The 22910-nt window shown below is 41.6% G+C and overlaps 1 protein-coding gene across 1 annotated transcript in view; it reads left to right on the top strand.

Annotated features, from left to right (window-relative positions):
- The first annotated feature begins 789 nt into the window (after positions 1–789).
- LOC128500981 (vitellogenin-1-like) overlaps positions 790–22910 on the top strand; it is a 29262-nt gene continuing 7141 nt past the window's right edge. The window contains exons 1-24 of the mRNA XM_053470353.1: positions 790–814; positions 1574–1725; positions 3125–3376; positions 4683–4844; positions 4939–5087; positions 5425–5581; positions 6760–6917; positions 7496–7661; positions 8315–8443; positions 9737–9955; positions 10435–10652; positions 10747–10844; positions 11551–11675; positions 12002–12109; positions 12525–12660; positions 12857–13030; positions 13108–13201; positions 13298–13483; positions 15601–15748; positions 17431–17650; positions 18863–19050; positions 19915–21300; positions 21349–21405; positions 22750–22854. Coding sequence (XP_053326328.1) covers positions 790–814; positions 1574–1725; positions 3125–3376; positions 4683–4844; positions 4939–5087; positions 5425–5581; positions 6760–6917; positions 7496–7661; positions 8315–8443; positions 9737–9955; positions 10435–10652; positions 10747–10844; positions 11551–11675; positions 12002–12109; positions 12525–12660; positions 12857–13030; positions 13108–13201; positions 13298–13483; positions 15601–15748; positions 17431–17650; positions 18863–19050; positions 19915–21300; positions 21349–21405; positions 22750–22854 — 4812 coding nt within the window. The remainder of the gene's footprint in view (positions 815–1573; positions 1726–3124; positions 3377–4682; positions 4845–4938; positions 5088–5424; positions 5582–6759; positions 6918–7495; positions 7662–8314; positions 8444–9736; positions 9956–10434; positions 10653–10746; positions 10845–11550; positions 11676–12001; positions 12110–12524; positions 12661–12856; positions 13031–13107; positions 13202–13297; positions 13484–15600; positions 15749–17430; positions 17651–18862; positions 19051–19914; positions 21301–21348; positions 21406–22749; positions 22855–22910) is intronic.

Here is a 22910-nt window from a genome sequence, read left to right as displayed (position 1 = left end):
TCTAAGACGAGGCCAACGACTGATTAAGGTTTGAGTCTTTACAGCAGGAGAAACGGCAGACAAGACGGGGGCCGGATGGGGGCCGATCTGCCAGAAAATTTTAGATTCCTGTGTTTAGGGGGCAGGGTGCAAATCAGTGCGAGGGGTTAATGGGAGAAAAAAGATTCTGCTAAAATTGTAATGACTCAAAACTTCCAGAAATCCAAAGAATCACTGAATAAATTGTTAGCTCTGTGTAAATAAAAGATAATAATAATAATAATAATAATAATAATAATAATTAAACCCGAAAAGCTGCCTGAGAAAGTTTGGACCTCACAGGCATCCGAGATGTTTACAGAGACGCATTTGTTTGTTTGTTTGTTTGTTATTTTGTTTCTGATTGATTATGATTCCAGAGGGCGAGGGGCTCGTAAGGCTTTCATTGGTTTGGGGGCGCAGCCTCGCTTGTACCCCGTATTATCAGGTTTATTATATAGGAGAAGAAAGTGTTTTTGTTGAGATATTTACTGCATAAAGCTTTGCATCTCCTAATAACAGAAAACGTGGTGTTTTATTTTTGAATTGTTCTTACTTTTTTTTTGGTGTTCGCAGGAAGTTCGTCCCCCCGTTACGGTGAGTACTGAGTGCCGATACTTTTAAGTAACAATTTTTGACAAACCATCTAACGCTGTAGCATTAACTCGATGTCTGGGCTTCGTTTCCGGGTCTCTAGGTTTGAATACATTGGGGAAGGGGGTCCTGCCCCTTAGAGCTTACAGTCTAAGTAGTAGTAGGGACTAGGTAAACATGCAGATACAACTAGGGGGAGGAGGTAAGTGTATATACACGACCAAAATGTTTGGGAAACAAGGACATTTCTGGCTGTAACATAATTACAAAAAGGTTTCTAACCAACAATCAACACAACGTGCCATTGGAACACAGGAGTGATGGGAGTGATAAAGGGCCATTGGAGCACAGGAGTGATGGGAGTGATAAAGGGCCATTGGAACACGGGAGTGATGGGAGTGATAAAGGGCCATTGGAACACAGGAGTGATGGGAGTGATAAAGGGCCATTGGAACACAGGAGTGATGGGAGTGATAAAGGGCCATTGGAACACAGGAGTGATGGGAGTGATAAAGGGCCATTGGAACACAGGAGTGATGGGAGTGATAAAGGGCCATTGGAACACAGGAGTGATGGGAGTGATAAAGGGCCGTTGGAACACAGGAGTGATGGGAGTGATAAAGGGCCATTGGAACACAGGAGTGATGGGAGTGATGGGAGTGATAAAGGGCCTCTGAATCAAGAGATTCCATAAAAAATTAGCTGTTTCAAGATACAATAGTCATTTACAACATTAACCCCCTGTGCTGGATTTCTGCTCCATTTAATAAATGACGTCGGGGGGGGGCATACGAAGCCTTCTAGTGTTTATATCGTTTGAGCCGGGCCCTCCTCACCTGTTGTCTCTTTTAGTCAGTTTGTTATGTTTTATACCACTTGTTATGTCCACCCATTGTGCAGCGCTACGGAATTGGATGGCGCTATATAAAGTAATAAATAATATTGATGGGTTGCTTTGCAGAGCCGGTGTTTCCCACCAGTAAGACTTTTCTCTATCACTATGATGGGCTGCTTCTGACCGGGATGCCGGACGCCGGGCTGGCGAGGTCCGGGGTGAAGCTGAAGTGTAAGCTGGAGATCAGCAGCACCGGCCCGCGGCTCCATCTCCTGAAGGTCAGAATAAAGTCTGCGCGTTTTCTTCATTTTTGGGAGAAAAGTTGCGTTTTCCGCTATACTCGCGGGAGCCAATCACATCTATTATTTTAGAAAGGGCCTTTGATTGAATTTCTTGCATACGCCAGATAACGATCGAGCCGGCGCGGACTTAACGGATTCGTTCTGCTTTCCGCTTTAGCAACACAAAGGAAAACTAAACAAAAAACCCTTCATTGGATCAACTCAATTGCTCAGAAAATGAACACAAGTCTATGATTTAATCATTTGCCTCCCCGTCTCCGCAGATGAGATGAACACGTTAACATGCGCGGCTTGCGTTACGTGCACGCGTGTGCGTGTGCTTATTATACAGCGGCACAGAGAGCGGTGCAAACAGCCGATATAATAATATACATATAACGCAAAACACGTTTATGGCGTCACGAAGGCACACTGAGGCGCGCATGCGCAAACACACAGGGGCCACTAATGCCCGTATACCACTTATCTCTATTATCATATTGTCTGTATACTGCATATCCTAACTCTTCCCATTGTACAGCCCTGCAGACTATGACGGCGCTATATAAATCAATAAAATAATATAAATAATAATAAATAATAATATTTATTTATAATACATTTAATTATAATATATTTATTTATATAACATTGAATTATTATTATTATTAATAAATAACATAAACATAAATAAATAAAAATAATATTTGTAATGTTTGTAGCCAGACACTGTATTATTTTTATGTTGAAGCTCGTATAAATTAAAGTCTGCGCTCAAATGGTCTCTGTCATATTTAACTTCCCACCCCCTCTAGAAGGTCAGTTTATGCAACTACTACTTTTGACACATAACAGCTTTTCTATCCTCCAAACTGAGACCACACACACTCTTGTTTTTTTATTAATGTTTTATTTTATGATTTATTTTAACTGGAAATGCTTAATTTTAATATTATTTAAAGGCCCTAAAATATTTGAAAGTATCTCATGTTTTCTTCCAAAATATAAATTTTCAGGCATATTGAAGGTCATTGAATAAATATTATGAAAGGCCGGCTCCATATAATGCCTACTGAAATCTCAACTCATTATTTAGTGAATAAGCCCCATTGCGTAGCTGACAATGACTTCAGAATGAAAAGTCAGCTCTCTGAAATAATTATAACATCACGTTTTTTAAAAAAATCTATTTATTTTATTCTTCAAGCCACACCCACTGTGGGTCGCCAAGGGGCGTATTCTGACCGGAGCTAATTCTCCACTGGACTCTCCCACATACCTGGCCACACCCTCCAACATTTTTTTTATTATTAATTCTCAGAACAATTTTCTCTCCTGGAAATGATATCCTATTATTTTTAACTAAATTCAAATTTATTTATTTTTAAATTTTTAGATTTCTGATCTAGAAATTCAACAATTTAATGGCATTTGGCCCAAAGATTCCTTCATCAGTTCTCCGAAGCTGACCCAGGCTCTGAAGAGGCAACTCGGCAGGCCGATAAAATTCGAGTACGTCGCCGGTCAGGTCGGAGATATATTTATTCCGGAAGGCGTGTCGGACACCGTGGTTAATATTTACCGCGGGATGCTGACCGTCCTGCAGCTCACCATGAAAAAGACACAAAATGTGTATAGTTTGCAAGAGGTAAGGACGCATTTTTACCGAAATATTTGATTTTTTCTCTGAATTCCTCTTTTTTTTTGGTGCGCTTGTCTGTCCTCCGGCACATAAAATATGGTTCTAATTACTTGTGCCGACGAGCCGCAGCTGTGCCGAGCCGCGTGGGGGGGGTGATACATTGTATCCGTCTGTGATGTTCGCAGGTTGAGGGGGTATTTTAATTCACAAATCAATAAAATATGCAATCAGAATTTTTTCACTGAACAAGTCATGTGACCGATTTAGAAATTGGAAGGGTTTTTAATGTTCGGACGGCACCTGGAAAGGCAGCGTCAGCCGGCCAAGAGTCCCCGCCACGTGCAGCCCATTTAGCTCGGGCTAGCGGTGTTAACTAACGTCTAACGGGCCGGATCCAGACTCCCGGCTGACTCACGGCTTCAGAATCCATGTATTTGGCAAACTGGAGACTTTTGGAAGAACGAGCAGAAATTCTCGGTGCGTTTCTGTCATTTGGGTGACTTTTAAAGCCCTGAAATCCTTCCCAGAAATCATTTTTAATTCTAGCAAATTCTGCCCCGATTCACACTCAGATAATGTTGGCGTTTTCAGGTCTGATCAACAGCGGTGTGTCCTATCCGGGCCGACTAGGCGGATCGCCCTATTGGACGACTCCTAACTTCTACCCCCAGTGAATCGGGACACCAGGGGGCGGAGCTTTGGGAGATAGAGTGTCACTCAAACTAGCAGAGCTACTGTGCATGTGCAGAACTCTGTATTCATTCTCCGATGTCCCCGACATGCGGAATGAACTCGTGACTGCGGGATTATGGTCCTGAGTCCCTCTGAGCTCTTCTTCTGTTCCAAAAAGTGGGACGAAGGACGAGCACGGCGGGACGGGGGGGAAAGAGTGGCATAATCGAAGACTGTCCCGCGTAAATCGGGACAGTTGGTAGGCATGACATTGGAAAGATCAAAGATACACTGGTCCATATATGCTGCAGAGAGCTGTGCTTATTCGGCGCAGCCTCCGTGCCGCACATGCATATCGCTACGATGACGTCACAAGCTGGCACTCGGCGTGTTAGACGGCAGCCGTGGAGGTGAGACGTGGGGGGGTGGCTGGCGGATCTATTGAGAAAGAGATCACGAGGTCATGGCGGTAAAGCCCCGCCCACAGCCACACCTTTTTCTTGAATTCCATTTTTATTATTTTTTTAAAAAAGAGAAGAGAAGAATTGCTGTTCACGTTTTCTGTTGGGTTAATGCACATTTCTATCTTTTGTTGCACATGACCTTATTGCGTTTATTCCTCCCCTTTTTCATTGGTCAGCGAGGGATTGGCGGAACTTGCCACACGAGTTACACGATTGACAAGGACGCAAAAGGTAATACGTTATCCGTCACCAAATCCAAAGACCTGAACGACTGTAAGGACAGAGCGCGGATGGTTAGCGGGAACGCGTATTTCCATCCATGCGCCACCTGCCGGCAGGTAGGATCCTCTGCTCGCGAGACGGTAACAATAATATCCCGATAATTCCTTTTTGGGAAAATTGTAACTTTTTGTCACTCCTTTTTGACTCGAGAGAAACAAAAATTCCCGCGCCACGGCTACTTACAACTACAAGCTGAGGGTTATGGGAGTGGGGTATCTCCTGCAGGAGGCGGCGGTACACGAAGTCCACCAGTTCACCCCGTTTAATGAGATCGATGGCGCGGCCGTCCTGGAGGCCAGGTATAAAAATGACCCCGTTCCAAAAATTCCGCATCAAAAGTTTAATTTTACAAAATAATAATGATTTTATATGAAATATTAATAATAATAACGATTTTGTAATAAATATTAATAATGATTTCATATTAAATATTAAATATGAATTGATAACTTACCCTGTTTTCGGGGATAAAAAATTGAATTTAACCCGCGTTCTTCCTTGAGGAAAAAGCAAAATGTTTATTATTTTAAAGAAATCGGTGAAATTTGGGAACCGGAAAAAAAATGATTAAAATGTCATTATTAAAAAGCATGATAAAATTGCCAATATCGCCCCAATATCATTCTCTGCCGGCAGGCAGCGGCTGGTTTTGGCTGCCGTTGAAGATCGCGCGTATTCATCGCCCGTGGATAATAATGATTATTCGGAGAAAGTCTCGCTGCGATATCACTTCCCGAGCGAGCTGATCGCGGCTCCTGTTCAGTTCTTACAAACGCAAAATACAGAGACTCGGGTAAGGGACCTGCAGGATCGTCACCCCCTCCCCCGGATTAAAATATGTGTGATATTTATTATTTATTTAATATGTATTATTAATTATATATATATATATATATCATATTATTATAAATATATTTAATAAATACTCAATATTTCTATAAATATCTCTAAAATATTTGTAATATATTATTTATTATATATTTAATATGTATTATTTATAATAAATATTTTTATATAGATAAATATATCATATTATTATAAATTTATTTAATATATACCTATAAATATATTTTTATTTTAAGTACGGTATATGCACTATTTATTATATATTTAATATGTATTATTTATAATAAATATTTTTATATAGATAAATATATCATATTATTATAAATTTATTTAATATATACCTATAAATATATTTTTATTTTAAGTACGGTATATGCACTATTTATTATATATTTCATCTGTATTATTTATAATAAATATTTTTATATAGATAAATATATCATATTATTATAAATATATTTAATATATACCTATGAATATATTTTTATTTTAAGTATATGCACTATTTATTATATATTTAATATGTATTATTTATAATATTATTAAAACTATATTTTATATATATTTAATATTTCTATAACTATATTTTATTTAAAGTATAGAACATACATGTATTAATGTCATTGTTTGGCCATATAGTTCTATAAAATAATACACTTTTTTTGTTTTTACTTTACGGAGAGGGTGGTAGAGAAGTGGAACAGCCTCCCAGCAGAAGTGGTAGAGGGTAATACAGTGAGGGGATTAAACATGCATGGGATAGACATACGGCTCCTGAATCTAAGACGAGACCAACGACTGATTAAGGTTTGAGTCTTTACAGCAGGAGAAACAGGCAGACCAGACGGGCCGAATGGGGGCCGATCTGCCGCATTTTAAGATCTCAAGTATGAGAGAGGATTTCATTGCGCACCCCGCTGGCATTTAATGGGTTAAAGCATAAGCGTCTTAATGCTTTCTTGAAGTAGGGGCTCGGGTGGAAATTTACATAGAAACGGCGCGGTTTTGCTGTAGGACGCGTGATATATTTGAATGATGTTATAATAAACGCGAGCTTTATGGAGAGATTTTGCTGCTGATAATCTTCCCTATGGATTTTTTTCTCCCCGTTTTTCATATTTGCAGATAATTGAACTTCTCAACCACCTAGTAAAACATTTTGAGGGATTTGCCGCTAAAGAGTCCCCGGAGAAATTCGTCGAACTCGTTTACCGTCTACGGGCGGCGAGTTACGGGGAGATCGAGGCGCTATGGAAACAATTTTCATCGAAGCAGGATTACAGGTAAAACGCGTCCTTTAGTATCAAAATATTTTCATGGAATTTCGGTGAAATCGGTGACATTCCGCAAAAAGAAACAAAAATGTAATATACCATGCCTGCCAAGTGTCCCTATTTAATGTTCCCAGTCCCTATATGCAACTGGAATTTCTCTTTCCTCCCCGGAAAGTAAATAAAGCAGCAGAAAGTAGATTTTTGCAAAAAAAAACATTCAATTTACATGAACCCCATAATATTTCCCAATTTGTACCGGGCTTTCCCTTCCTGATTGGCTACTCATTGAACTTTGTCCCAATTCCTATATGGCGTCCTTTCTCTGATTGGCTGACACTACAACGTGTTTGATAACTGGAGCAGGACTCGGATTATATGCCCCCCCCCCCAAATTCCAATCACATTATGGGTTCCAGGGCAGGAAGATCGAAATAAGTTATTAAGAATTTCAGAGACGTGGAAAAAAAAACTGTCAAAAAAGTCCAAATGGAATTTTCTGCTCTATTGAATAATGCAAAGTTTTTCGCGACGAGTCGACTTTAATCATTGTTTCTGTATTTTTTCTCTCTTCTCTTTCATGCCTCCAGGCGCTGGATTTTAGATGCAATCCCAGCCATCGCTAATCCTTTGACACTGAGGTTCCTTAAACACAAAATTGATGAGAAAGATCTAACCGAGTTTGAGGCTACCCAAGCCGCGCTTCTGGCTCTGCATCTGATCAAAGCCAATCACGAGGCTCTGACGGAAGCCAAGGTACGAGCCGGATACGGCTCCCGAATAACTGAAACGTTCCGGGGTTTATTTATAGGGGGGAAAAAAGAAAGAAAAACCAGAAATGCAGCCGCCCGTTAATATTAAACAATGCGATGCTCTGCATGCCGATCTGCTGCATGCTCTGCGGTGAATATTCATGATTCTTCCCGGCGGACTTCCTATAATCCTCTCAATGCATTCCATATTTTCTAGCAACAAACTTTTTAGAATAAAGGAACTTTGTTTATGATCATAAAATAAATGGGGGGTTTTTTGGGGGGGGGGTTTAAAGAGAAAATAGACAAATATTTTTGAAAACTTTTTAATCTGCTACGAATTTATTGAGTTTTAGGCGTTCTTTTCATTAAACCGAAGCATTTTATTATTATTGTTGCGTATTTTGGGATAAACGCATCCATTACTTTCGCTAATTCCGTATTCTAGTCTTGAATTTATGTATTGTATGAAGCGCTGTGTAAATTGTTGGCGCCATATAAATAAAAGATAATAATAATAATAATAATGGTGATAATAATAATAATAATAATGGTGATAATAATAATAATAATGCTAATAATAATAATAATAATAATGGTGATAATAATAATAATAGCGCTAATAATAATAGTAATACCGGTAATCTTATATTCTAGTCCCTCCTGGCAGTTATCAAATCGCAGAAAATGCCGCTTCTCCGGAAGGTGTCCTTCCTTGCCTATGGATCATTGGTGCAAAAGATCTGCAGCCCAAGGGATCAGCCGTGCCCAGAGGGGGCTCTCCAGGTAATGATTATGATTATAAGCGGAGTTTAAGGGTTAATGTTACCTGTGAAGATGAGAACTCCAACCACACATAAAAGGGTTAATAAAGGACAGGAGGGAATTTATTAAAAAGGAGGAGAAAAATTACAACAAGAGAGCGGAATCTAACGCTAGAGAGTCAGAGACTGGGATGAACGGAAGGAAGTTTTACTTTACTGAGAGGGTGGCAGATAAGTGGAGCAGCCTCCCAGCAGAAGTGGTAGAGGGTAATGCAGTGTGGATATATGTGGGATTTGCATATGGCTCCTGAATCTAAAGCGAGACCAATGACTGAATGTTGTGGATTTTTTTTGTAGTAAATAGGGCGCTGCGTTGGGCACCTTATTAGTATTTTGCTGGTTTCTGTTGTTTTGCCTTTTTTTTTTTTTCTGAATTGGAAAATAACCTCCTTTCCTCGCTGGATAATTAGAGGGTTGGATTTACAGGAATTAGCAGCAGAAAGCAGCCGACTGTGAATAATGACCCTCGGAGGTGACAGGATAACTGGGGGAGGCTGTTTACAACGCCTGCTTTTTTATGGAAAAAGGCAAAATGGCAAAGTGAAATAATCAAAGAAGCACTTAATGAATCAGAAAAGGTCGAGGACCCCTCAGTCATCAGTAAATTACAGGCGGAGGGAATTAGCCAAAGAATTTATCCTCCGGATCCAGAGAATAAATATATGAGAATACGAGGCTCCTCTGTGAGATCTGCGTGCCGAGATTTTATTCAAAATATTATTTATTTACATAGCGCCGTCATATTCCGCAGAGTTGTACAACAAGTTATTTTTCTTTAAATATTATTATGTAAAAAAAACCTCTGCCCCCCCTCCCATTGCGCTGTATGCGGGAGCTGCCATCTTGATGCCCCGTCACAGGGTATAAATCGCCCCGTCGCCCTGAAATATCTGTGATAATAGCGTTACGGAGGGACCTGCGCGGCTGGAAACAATCTCTAGCGCTAGAGGCTCATGCTCCGTCCACTAAAACAACGCGGGGAGAGAACAGGAAGCGGCTTACAACTTCCTGCTCGGGCTGACGGGAGGGAGAGAACAGGAAGCGGCTTACAACTTCCTGCTCGGGCTGACAGGAGGGAGAGAACAGGAAGGTGCTTCCAACTTCCTGCTCGGGCTGACGGGAGGGAGAGAACAGGAAGTGGCTTCCAACTTCCTGCTTGGGCTGACTGAGGGAGGTTGTGGGAGCCGGAAATATAAATCTGAATAACTTAAAAGTAGAATGTATGATTGTCGCCAAACCGTGTCTATCCCTGTAGCCCATGTATGACCTTCTGGAAGAGGCGGCCAGCGCTGCTCATGAGGAAGACATGATTCTCGCCCTGAAAGCTCTCGGAAACTCAGGGGAGCCGCAAAGCATGAAACGGATTCAGAAATTCCTCCCAGGATTCTCATCCTCAGCTTCCCAGCTTCCTGTTATGATCCAGTCTGTCGCCGTCTCGGCCCTGAGGAACATTGCGCTGAAAGACCCCGAGAAGGTAGCGCTCAACATTTCATCAAATGCAATTTCTAAGATTTGGTGCATTTTAATAAAACGTCAGATTCCTGGAATGGTAACGGCTCGGGTGGATGATCTGTGGGAACGTTTCCTGCGCATGCCTAGCGTGTATACAACAGCAGCAGCCAATCACATTCTACTTGAACACTAGCATGCGTGCAATTGACTGCTGCTTCAGTGAGTGCTACTGAGCATGTGCAAGAAGTGTACACGGGAATGCTTCCTGGTTTCAGAAGAGGCAGCTGGGGGAGGTGTTTAAAAAGGGGGCAGTCCCAACTTCTAACTTCAATAACCTAAGAATGTCTGCACCGATTTGCATGCAGTAAAATGCATTAGACTTCATGCACAATGGACTACAACATGTGTTAAAAAAATAATCATATATTGGGGACGGGACTGTGACTTTATGGTAATCGAATACAAATAATTCTCAAATAATTATCTCGTTTCCCAATTCAGGTCCGAGATATTTGTCTCCAGTTGTTTGCAAACCCCGACGGGCAGCCCTTAATCCGCATGGTCGCCGGGGCCGTGCTTCTCGACTCAAAACCCCCTCCCGAAGTGGTGATGACGTTAACGAACATCTTACTACGAGAAGTAAACTCTCAAGTGGCGGGATTTATATTTCCGCTCCTGGAAAGCATGAGCCGCGATTCCTCCCCGGACCTGCAGGACGTGTAATGCCATCCATTCATCAGCTGCTTGGCCTAAACAAAAATCTGCATTTTCTCACTAATTATACTAATTAATCACTTCTCGTTTTGTCACCAGATCTGCAGCTTTCAAGATGGCCGTAACGATTCTGAGAGGCAAATACGGAAACGTCGGAAGCAGTTACAGCAAACACTTCCATTATGACATTTTTAAAGGTATTTTATATAAAGGGAGCACAGAACGGATCCAGCAACAGTGTAACTACAACCAAAAACCTCGGCCATAGCAGACACTAGACAGATATATGTAGAAAGAAGTAAAAACACTCAAAACCATAAATAAGTCTTGTCCGAAGTAGGGGTGATTATAACTACTTCCCAAAATATTAATGACAATGTACATGTAAATCTCTTACAGGGTAGTACATACCTCCCAGGTGTCTCTGTTTAGTTTAATAAGTCCCAATTCGGCGCCCAAACCTCTGAGGCTCCCTTCTCCTCCCTTCTTTCCTCCCCTGATGCGCCTCTTCTTTCCTATGTGCCCCTTTTTCCTCTGCTGTTGCTCCTCTTTCCTCCTGTAATGCCCCTCTCTCCTCCCCTGATGCCCCCTCTCTCCCCCCTGATGCCCCTCTCTCCTCCCCTGATGCCCCTCTTTTCTAGGAGGTCAGAATGTTTGCTGGGTATGAGGGTATCGCAGGGTTCTACGGCCCTAAAAGCCCCGATGATGTGTATAGAAACGGCTTTATAAATGGAATAGGGTACCTAAACCCCATTATTCTTCTTTTAAATGCCCCCACATAGCCCCACCCCAGCCACGCCTCTAACCACACACCCCCTAAACCAAAAGTGCCCCCTTCGTGGCCATTTGACATGTTTGGAGGGGATCGCTTATTTACTTAAATGTTTATTTCATTCTCCGCAGATTCGCTGATGGCCGGGATTTCTTCCACAGTAAACTTTTTGTACAATGATGTAGAGTTCATCCCGTCTTGCGCGATGTCCCGAGTAAAAGCTCACTTCATGGGAACGTTCATTGATTTGATCGAGGTGAGATGGATTTCGTATTAAGAGTAAAACAAGAGCCCCTTAGGGGTTAAATGACAAAAAATCGCCCTTTAAATTTACACAAAAAAAGTAAAGCGCTTCTCGGTAATGGTGGTAAATTTGTGGAATCCACCGCCTGCCGCCTCTCTATTGGCTGACGTTTTAAATGCGTAATTCGTAAATAATAAATTAGATGAATTCAGGGAGAATTGGAGTCGAAATTTGATGAATGATATTTTTGGGCAGCGAATCTGAATGGGAACGAGTTTGAAGTTAACCTGTTACTAACCGGCACCGTCTGTAACGTTATCTTTTCTTTCCATTTTAAGACTTGCTTTCACGCTGAAGGACTCCAGGAGTTACTGACGAACAAACATTTATTCTCCCCCGACGGCGGGGAGCAAAATGTCAAAAAAATTCTAGATATGCTAAAAAAGGTAAGAAATTATGATGAATAAACGCAGTTTCCAGATTATCCAAAACGGTCTCAGAAATACAAAGATCTGAACATCTGGGTCATGTGATGTCATCATGAGAGAGACATTTTAGGAAAAGGTTTCCACCTGCTTTTGCTCCCATCTTTGTAATAGATATATTGTAAAGAAGTTTTACTTTACTAAGAGGGGGGTAGATACGTGGAACAGCCTCCCAGCAGAGGTGGTAGAGGGTAATACAGTGAGGGTATTAAACACGCATGGGATAGACATACGGCTCCTGAATCTAAGACGAGACCAACGACTGATTAAGGTTTGAGTCGTTACAGCAGGAGAAACGGTGACTAGACGGGGGCCGGATGGGGCCGATCTGCCGGCAGGTTTTTGGTAATTTAGTAGTCTTTCTCTCTTGCTCCAGCTGTCGGAGTGGAAACCGCTGCCCTCCAAGCAGCCCCTGGCGTCGGCCTACATCAAGATGTTCGGCCAGGAGATTTTCTTTCATCAGTTGGATAAGGAATCTTTGCACGATTTATTTAAGGTAGGATTCTCTTTTCGTGTGATTATTTTTTTAAGTAAATTGTAAAGATTAACCATCGTAAAACGGATACATTGTAGCCGCCGACACACATGTCCGGAGAGATGGTATGATGTCAGCTTCCCTTTGTGATGTCAGATAGAAAGTATACAGAGATATGATGTCATGGCGATAAGATCTAGAATACAATATATTTTTCCAGTTACTTTACAGAGAAAGGGGACATTCTTCGTTAAAGACGGCCGTCAATCATCTCCAAAACGGCGTGCACATCCGGTGGTCCAAACCGCTGTTATCCAGCGAAAACCGCCACGTTGTGCCGACGTGCGTGGGGCTGCCGCTGGAAACGAGTCTGCGGTATTCCTCCGTCACGCGCGCCGAGATCCAAGGTGAGACGCGGCCGGTGTGCGCTTTCATTCCTCCGCTGTCTAAACCTCATTCTTAACGTCAATGCTGTGATTCGCAGCTCAGACTCACATCACGCCCGTCCCCAGCCAAGACGTCAACATCGTTCAGCTCCTAGATTCCAACGTAAGGCTGCAATTAAGCTCCTCTGTGAGGTGAGTACCCCATAACACACATTCACCAAAATGGCGGGAAGTGGTTGTTGAAATAAATTCGGGATTCGTTTTTTTTTTTGTCTTTTTTTTTTATAGTTTGGCTAAAAATATCATATTTACTATGGGAGTGAATACAGATCTCATTCAGTCCGGCCTGGAAATCCACGGAAAAGTGAATATTTTCTTTCCCGCGAATATCGCCGCAGAGTTTGATGTCAATCAGAAGAAATTCAAACTGGACATCATCCCGAGTGCCCAAGAAAATGAAGTCGTCTCACTGAGGTGAATAAACATTAAATATTCGCACGGCTATTAAATATAGAAATAGTATAACGGCGCCGGCGCTCGCGGGGTTAAACCCGCCATTCTGGGCCCAACCCTGAGTTTCTTTTCGCCTCAAAAGTGAAGTAAACCTCGGTAACTTTTTATTATCAGAACTATAAAATGGCTGCCGAAGCGCAGAATGTTCTGGTCTTCTCTGCTTCTGTAGCCCTCAATCTCCTCATAGCGCCGGTGCAGCACTGACAGTCCTCCCCTGGGAACTAGAGGCTGTACTTATTGGTTCCGTACATATTGCCCCACCAGGGGGTGTTGCCGACATTCAAAAAAGATCTGGGGCTAAAGCTTGGCGGTAACTGACATGCGCGGCAAGGTTTAGCAACCTTTACCATGATTCCCTTCTGTATATATGCAGATTATATTATTATGTAATTTAATAAATTAAATTATTTAATGAATATTGTATTAAAAGTTTGCGCCTTTACCCAGCGTGCTTGTGGCTTCCATCCATATCAAAAGGGGGTCACTCGTTTCATGGGCAGCTGCAGGAGTACCCAGGGGTCTTTATCACCCATTTACTCTAACACCATACAATAACACACAGATGCTAACAAATACATACACCTTCACACTAATACCATATTATAACATTCACCAACACACATACTCATACTAACACCATACAAAAACATTACCTAACACACACACTCATACTAACACCATACAATAACACACATATGCTAACATATATATACATACACCTTCACAACAATACCATACAATAACATTCACCAACACACATACTCATACTAACACCATACAATAACATTCACTAACACACACACTCATACTAACACCATACAATAACACTCGCTAACACACACACTCATACTAACACCATACAATAACATTCAGTAACACACACACTCATACTAACACCATACAATAACACTCACTAACACACATACTCATGCTAACAACATACAATAACACACATATGCTAACATATATATACATACACCTTCACAACAATACCATACAATAACATTCACCAACACACATACTCATACTAACACCATACAATAACATTCACTAACACACACACTCATACTAACACCATACAATAACATTCACTAACACACACTCATACTAACACCATACAATAACACAAACATATTCTAACAACAAATATAAACACACACACACACTCGCACTAATACCATACAATAACATAGACACATTCTAAGAACATTCACTAACACACACTTACACTAAAACTATACAATAACATTCACTAACACACACTCACATTAATACCATACAATAACATTCACTAACACACACTCACACTAATACCATACAATAACATTCACTAACACACACTCACACTAAAACCATACAATAACATTCACTAACACACACTAATACCATACTATAACACAGATATGCTAAATATAAACATACAAACTCACACTAATACCATACAATCTAAGAACATTTGCTAACTCACACTAACAGCATAGAGTAAAATGGTTATTTAGCAAATAGCCCTTGAGTTTTATATCGGGTTATCCCGTAATTCTCAGGTTCCTCGCATCTCCCACCGAGGTGCATTTCCGTACCGCGCAGCTCATAGAAACAGAAGCAGTCCGTCTTAAATGAATATTTTATCAGCGATACACCGAAAACCCCCGAAATAACATTTAGAATTACAAGTAATGTAAGAAAAACAGATGATCGGGGCTAAAAATGGAGTATTTGCTTTTTTCTTGACGTGTTCACTGGGACCAAGGTTGCGTGCAGCGGAGAGTGGGCGAGATCATTAAAAATTTAAAACGCAATTTATTAATAAATGTTAGAGAGAATGAAACGATATCGCTTGGAATTAGAATACGCTGGAATTCTGTTTGCATCCATTGTTAAAAAATTAAACATTCCGTCCAGCTAAAAATATCAAAACAAAGCACACAATTCCAGCTGAATAACTGGGGAAAACAAGAAAAAAAAAGAGAAAAAATATTTAAAAGCGCCAGAAAAAAAGGAAGCAATTTTATATATTTTTTTCTTAAGGCAACTACAAATATTTCTTTAAGACGAGCAACGCTGTGTTTCATATTTAGGTCAAAGGCATTCTCCGTAACGAGGAACGCCGAGGATACAGCCGCACTTACAATGATTCCTGTTCTGCCGCCTGGAACGAAACCAAATGTAGCGAGGCAGGTCTTCAATCTGAGAGCGGAGTCAGCGGGGGACTCAGCGGTAACAGAGGTAAAAGAGAATACACTATCAGCCCATAGGTATTGGCCTCTGCTTTAGGATTTACAATCAAATAAAAGGACTCCAACTTTTCCAAACTTGCCGCAAACCGCACGCCTCTTACATCAACCTCAAGCAAACAGCAGAAAAAGAAACTTTTCTACTTAATAATGAGTTTGGAAGCCTCTCTTACACCGAACGCTACATTGTTACAAAGAGCCTCTACGAGGGGTTAATGTAAGGTAGAGACGCAACAGAACCTGCGCAAATTCCTCGAATCATACGGTGGACGAGGGACCACCCAAACACGGCGATAGACGTTAAAGGGGCAAAGATATTTACATTTACATTTTTCTAAATTATTTTTTTACGTTAATCCAGGTAAGGAAGGAGGATCTGATTTATACACCAGCGGTTCCTAAATTAAAACAGTTTATAATTCTGCCTCCGCTGCCTGCCGGCGGCTCTATACGTTCGGGGCGCTTGGCCAACGGTCTCCCCCTAGTGGCGGTCATTGGGATTGCACGTTATAATATTCATGACATACGCGGAATTTACATATGAAATTTAAATAATAAATGTGGAAAATATATAAATCCAGAATTTTTTATGTTAATGCACAAAAATATAGAGAAGGTTATTGCCTAAATATTAATCTGGTCTTCACAGACAGGGTCTTCATATTCTGATACCCCTACTGCATCATAAAAGAATAATATATATATATATATATATATATATATATATATATATATATATATATATATATATATAAACAAAATAGCATTTTAACCCTTTAATTAATAACATTCTAGGTATCCTTAATGAAATAAGTGGGAATTCCAATGTATTTATTCTATTTATTGCTGAAAAGATGATGGATAGAGTGATATATACCTAGAACAGCCTTCCAGCACGGATAGTACGATAATATATATTAGTTATGTTATATGGTTATATAGAATATATAATATAACAGAAAACCTAATAAAATCCTGCAGATATACCTATTTATAGTTTATAAGTATAAAATCTTATCATTTTTAGCCACTATTGCCCTATCCTCATCATCATCATTTTGCCAACTAAGAGAGACGACCTCTCCCAAACCTAAAATGGTTTTTTTTTTGGCCGAAATTACAACGAAATCCTCCATTCGAAGAACCAGAGTTTCCGGCCGCAAGGACCGAGGGAATTGGAGTTTCCATTCAACCCAAAAAAAGAGAGTTTTGTGAAATAACCGATGATTTCAAATTATTATTTTTGAACAAAAAAAAAAAATCATCTGTTCCCCTTTAAGTCACAAAAAATCCAAAGTTGTGGAAAAGTGTTTTCTTGTAGATACCGGAGCCGCGGCGGGGAAGCCGTAGGTGGTGGTTTAATACTGATTCGGACAGCATGGGGTTTCAACAAAGATTTGTTTCAAAGTTTCCGAACGCATTTTTCAATCAGTCTCCTTGAATAAAACCCCTCCGTTCCCCCCCGGAGAATAATAGCGGGTTCCTCGGCTTCTTGAGGTTGAAACACACTTAGCGAAAAACATACAGTTTGCTGACACGTAAAAACAAAGTATCCGCGTGAAGCTCCGACGCGCTTTTCCTGAAAAAGGTTCGTTTTAAAGTCTTTGATTCAGAAATAGTTGGAATCTTTTCAAACGGTTTCTCTGTTTTTTTTTAAATCTGATTATTTAATAGGCAAAGTTTTCAGGAGAAGTTCTGTCCGAGGCGAACGGGCGGTTTACGGAGCAGCCGATCCCAAATCCGCACGCGTTGGCCTTTTCCACGTGTCACGCGGCCACGGAATTGGGGTTTCAGATGTGTTTGGAGAAGAAGTCCGCAAGCGCCGGGTTCATCAGAGACTGCCCTCTTTACAGCGTGGTCGGAGATCATTCGGTGAATGTTATATTTAAACCAGGTAATTTCATTCAGTTTATTCTAATGTGCTGCTTCCCAGCAGATGTGGTAGAAGTTAGACTTGTGCATTCGTATTCGGGGAACACGAAGGGTGCGTTTTCATTGTTCAGTCCAAATACCAAAGAAACGAACATGAACACGAACGTATACGAAGAATCTTCATGTTCGTCTTCTAATCTCCCCGGTCCCTTCCCCATCTAGCCTACCTTATCTACTCAGCATCGCAGGGGTTAACAGGAGCGGAAATCCGTAGGTTCGCCGTCAGGGGTTAAAGGGCCGTGCGAACGACTCTATTGGTCACCTGCAGGGGCCTCCTCTGGCATCAACCAGTTGGTTGATGCTAGAGGAGGCCGCTGCCGGCGACCAATAGAGTCGCTCTTATGGACCTCCTGACCATTGGGCTCCCCGATCCAGGAGTTAAAGGACTCTGCGGTCGCTCGTACGGACCTTTAACGCCTGGATTTGAAAGAAAACATTAATGCATCGTGTAGGCAGCTGTTATACTCGGGCGACAGCTCTATTTATACATAATTTTAAAAGTTGGTTTTAAAAAATGAGCAGAATTCAGATGTTACAAAGTTATGATCTAATAACATCGAGACTGGAAAAAACGCACATTAATTAATTAGAAACAGAAGCTACTGGCAGATCGGCCCCATTCGGCCCGTCTAGTCTCCCCAAATCATGTAAAGACTCTTAATCCTTAATCTTAATCAGTTTAATAAATCCCCCCCCCCGTTTCTGGTGTTGATTCAGAGAAAATGGATACATTTCTCATTTCTAAACTTTATTTCTTGGATCAATAAGAGAAAGAAAATGGCTTCGCGGGACTCTTTGTGGCTGTTGTACTTTGTAACAATGTATTCGGGGACGGAGGTGATGATGATGATGATGATGATGATGGCCGATGGAATACAAACAGAAGAATATTAATTAATTTCTATTAATGAGTGAATTATGGGAATGTTAGAGGCAGAAGTGATGACGTTTTGGAGGTGGATTTTTCAGGGATTCTGCTTTCCCACTGTAGCAAAACTGGTATTTATTTCAGTGTTTTGGGGGCTTTCATAAAAAAAAATCTAATTTGGGCGTTAAATGGGTCCCTCGCACATAATATTTAAAATTATTTATATTCAAAAGTCATTAATTCACATCTGATCCACAAACACGAATTCCTTCCAGTCTCTAACCGGTAACCGCCTTTCCCTTCCAGTGCGCGCCGACGCGTCTGTCGAGAAAATACAAGTGGAATTTCAAGTGGGATCTAAAGCGGCAACGAAAATAGTTCGTACGGTTAATCTCCAGCAATCTTGTGAAGACGAACAAGAGACAGATGTGGCCTCAACGGCGTTTTCCAAGCTAAGGAAAATTCTCGGCCGTGACGGAAACCGAGTGATAATGGTAAAGCCGATAGAAAGTATACCGTCCGGGGGTCGTATTTATACAGATAGCAGGGGCAGGTGAGATAGGGGAGGTGCAACTGAGTTCAGCCAATGGGGGGTTGGAACCCCTTCCTAGTATTCCTCCTATTGGCTGAGCCATTTTCCCACCCAGAACACTGATATGTAGGTTAAGAGACTTACCGTTAACCCCTTCTGTTTCTTGGACCCGGGCTGTGCGCGATTCTATAGAAATGTCATGTAACCAATGGGAGATGGGATCTCCAGCTTGCTTGTCTGCCATTGGCTGCCTGTTGTGTTCCTTAGAATCTCTTTTTTGAAACAGTTACTGATTTACTAACCTTATCCAGGAGGCAGCAGAATGTATGTTTCCTAGAAACCGCTTTCATCGTAATAAATAGCTTCGAACGACACAAGAACGATCATTAGCGGTAATTTGGGCGAACGTGTGGACAGCAGACGCCTCGGCGCTCTCTCCTTTCTCTTGCGAAATGAATTAGACCTGGAATATGAGGCAGATGCATGAGCAGAGGAAACGCAGGTTTTGCCTGAATTGATCATTACGTATAATTTAGTAACTAATGAGATAGTGGAATATACGGCTAGGACATATAGCGATGGGGGAGGCAGACGCTAAATTAGAATTAGAATTAAAAGGAACCTCGATGGAAAGACATGGGAAGAATGCGTTTTTATCGGAAAGATATATAATCTGTAACGGTAATACGGAGATACTCGCCAGTGCCGCTGAACTGAGAATATCTCGTGTATGTATTATAGAAATATACATATATAGTCCTTTAGCTCCCTCTATTGTATGATCGAGATTCATAATTAATAATAATATTTTTCTTTCTCTTTTTAGCAAGACTCTGTAATAAGCAACACAAATTCATCTTCTAGCTCTGAAAGCAGCCGGAACGACACATCAGACAACGTGAGCGAAGACTCCCGGGAGTCAAAGTCAAGCAAGAACCAAGAGAAGCATCATCACCGAAACAAGGAGCGCGCTCACCAAAAACACCGGCATGGCGAGGAGGAAGAGAGGAAGAGCGGGAAGCGGAAGAAGCACCAACCGCGCCATCAACAGAAGAAGAAGAAAGTGAAAAAGCAACATGCGTGTAGACACCAAAAAGATGAAAAAAATATCATGCAAAAGTGTCATGAGTGCTGGGATGAAACTAAGAACATCGAACATAAGCTGAAGGACATACAACGTAAACATGAAGAGATACAACATGAGAAGGAGAACATACAGCATGAAAAGCAGAAGGTCCACGATGAGAGGGAGAACATACAACATGAAAAGCAGAAGGTCCACGATGAGAGGGAGAACATACAACATGAAAAGCAGAAGGTCCACGATGAGAGGGAGAACATACAACACGAGAAGGAACAAATCCAACATCAGCAGAAGAAGTTAAAGCACAAGAAGGAAGAGATGGAACACGAGGCGGAGGAGATAGAACATGAGAAGAAGAAAATGGAACACGCAGGGACAAAGATGGAGCACGAAAAGGAGAAGATGGAACACGAAAAGGAGAAAATGGAACATGCAAAAGTGAAGATGGAGCACAAGAAGGAGGAGATGGAACACGAGGCGGAGGAGATAGATCACGAGAAGAAGAAAATGGAACACGCAAGGACAAAGATGGAGCACGAAAAGGAGAAGATGGAACATGCAAAAGTGAAGATGGAACACGAGAAGGAGAAGATGGAACATGAGAAAGATAAGATGGAGCAGGAGAAGGATAACATGCAGCATGAAAGGGAAAATGCGCACAGGGACCACAATAAACAGACTGAAAAGAAAGATAACCAGAGAGATCGTCCACAAGAGAACCCACACAAGAGTGAAGAACACGGCCGTCATCATCATCAACATCACCCTCATCATCCCTGTAAGTTCCGTAGCAGCGATGAGAGCGGTCATGAGAGCCAAAAGACGAGCCTGGAGAAGGGAGGGAAGAATCGTGGAGGACACACGGGCAGAAGTGGGGACAGCAGCAGCGGGAGCCAGAGTGGGCACGTGGCCAGCAGCCGTATGAGCCACAGAAGACACGTGGACAAAAACAAGAAACCAAAGCATCTACAAAAGAATGCCACCAGCACAGAATGTACCGGAACATCTTCTCACCCCCACGGAACGTGCAACAAATCTCACCAGGGGAAGAAATCCCGAACCCCTCACAAGGACGGGAAGTCATCGCGGCACCGGGTAATAGATGCAGAGTTTACCAACGTTACCATGGTGATTGATTTAAAGGTTTAACCAAACTTCTCTTGTTTTATTTGACAGGAAGCGCTGGGTCTGGATATTCAGGAAGCTCGGTTTACGTCGGCGTCCGATCTCCTGGTACGCGCCGACCAATGAGAGTCATGGATGTTAAAGTGGGGTCTTGATATTTTGGGTTCCTTTAAATAACACAATACGGAAAATGGTTGTTGCCATGTTAGCCCGAGGGAAGATGGTGTCAGGATTAATACTTAGAAAAAAGATGAAAAAAGTTACTTCAGCTATCAGTATGGAATCTAAAGAGGAGACCCGTGAGGTCCCAATCAACTTTAAGTAACAGACACGATGTACAATGAAAACAGAAAATCTCGAAACCTCCAGTCGCTGTTAATGTGATCTCTCTCGCCGGTGGCTGGTAGATTTAGGGGCTTTTAACCCCTGGGGTTCTGGACAGGATTATGCCGTGGTCCATAAATGGTTAAATTGTTACTCTCGTCACCTGCCCGTGAAGCTCCTCGTTCCTCTCCGGGCTGCTTTGTTAGCGGTTGGTTTGATCTATTCTTCCAGAAGCGGCTCACATGTAAAGTGCCTCATTACCTCCGCTCCACCATAGAGCCTTTATGATCCCGGTCAGTAATCGGTGACCTGACGGCCTCCGAATCGGAGCCGCTGAACTCGCTGAGCACTTAACTTCTTGCTGGACCCTCGGCCCTCGCCGTCGCTACAATATTTTATCTAAACAGAACGCGCATAACGGGCCCCGAACTTCTCAGGAGTCATAGACACCCCCGTTACAATTTATCAAATAGTGTGTGAGAAGCAGAACGGCTGAAATCTTATTGTATTAGCAGGTTACGGGGCAGAGTATCGGAGAACAGACATCCTTTTTATTATTTAATGTCTCTATGGAAATAAGGAAACATTATTTAACTCTTGAGATACTAACCTACAGAAGGGAGCTTCTATCCAATAAATTTATCCCTCGCATCAGATTAATATTTTCATAAATATCGCTGTTTTTTTCTCAGTTGTAGTTTTTTGCCCCATAATATAAAGTTTTCAGGCAGCTGCATATCAGCCGTTTGTATGATTCTCGCTCTGTTATCTGATCCCCGATCTACTAAACACCCCGACTCCTTATCATACTGCCTGTGGGGAACGATAGAATGGCTCAGTCTTAATCACCCAGTCGGACTCTCTGACTAATGAAAGTCTATGGAGGAACGGACTTCATTAGCATCGCCATAAAGCATCAGCTCAGTGTGGTGTTGGAGCCGGGAAGATTTTTGCATGGAACCCCCCCCTTTAAACCACATGGGCGATGATTCCCGGACTGTCTTCAGTAATTGACTTTTTTCTTAGTTTATTAAAATGTGGAGCGTAGAGTCTGCATCCTAATCAGATTTTTGAAGAGTCTGATTATTTTAAACTATTTTTTTCTTTTTTTTGTTATTTTTTTGGCAGGGCAGAGAAAAGAATAATGAACAAAAAACGGTGAATTCATGGTTGGAGTCGGATCGTGGCAGCAGCTCCAGCAGTAGCAGCAGCGGAGAGTCAGAGCCCTATACGGTCTGTTAAAAATATACATTATTAAATACTCCATAAACACTCCAAAGGAAGAAACA

The sequence above is a fragment of the Spea bombifrons genome, chromosome 6 (assembly GCF_027358695.1).
Source record: "Spea bombifrons isolate aSpeBom1 chromosome 6, aSpeBom1.2.pri, whole genome shotgun sequence".
NCBI classification, from domain to species: Eukaryota; Metazoa; Chordata; class Amphibia; order Anura; family Pelobatidae; genus Spea; species Spea bombifrons.
The sequence above is the reverse complement of the archived record's forward strand: the minus strand, read 5'-3'. Positions and strand labels throughout refer to the sequence as shown.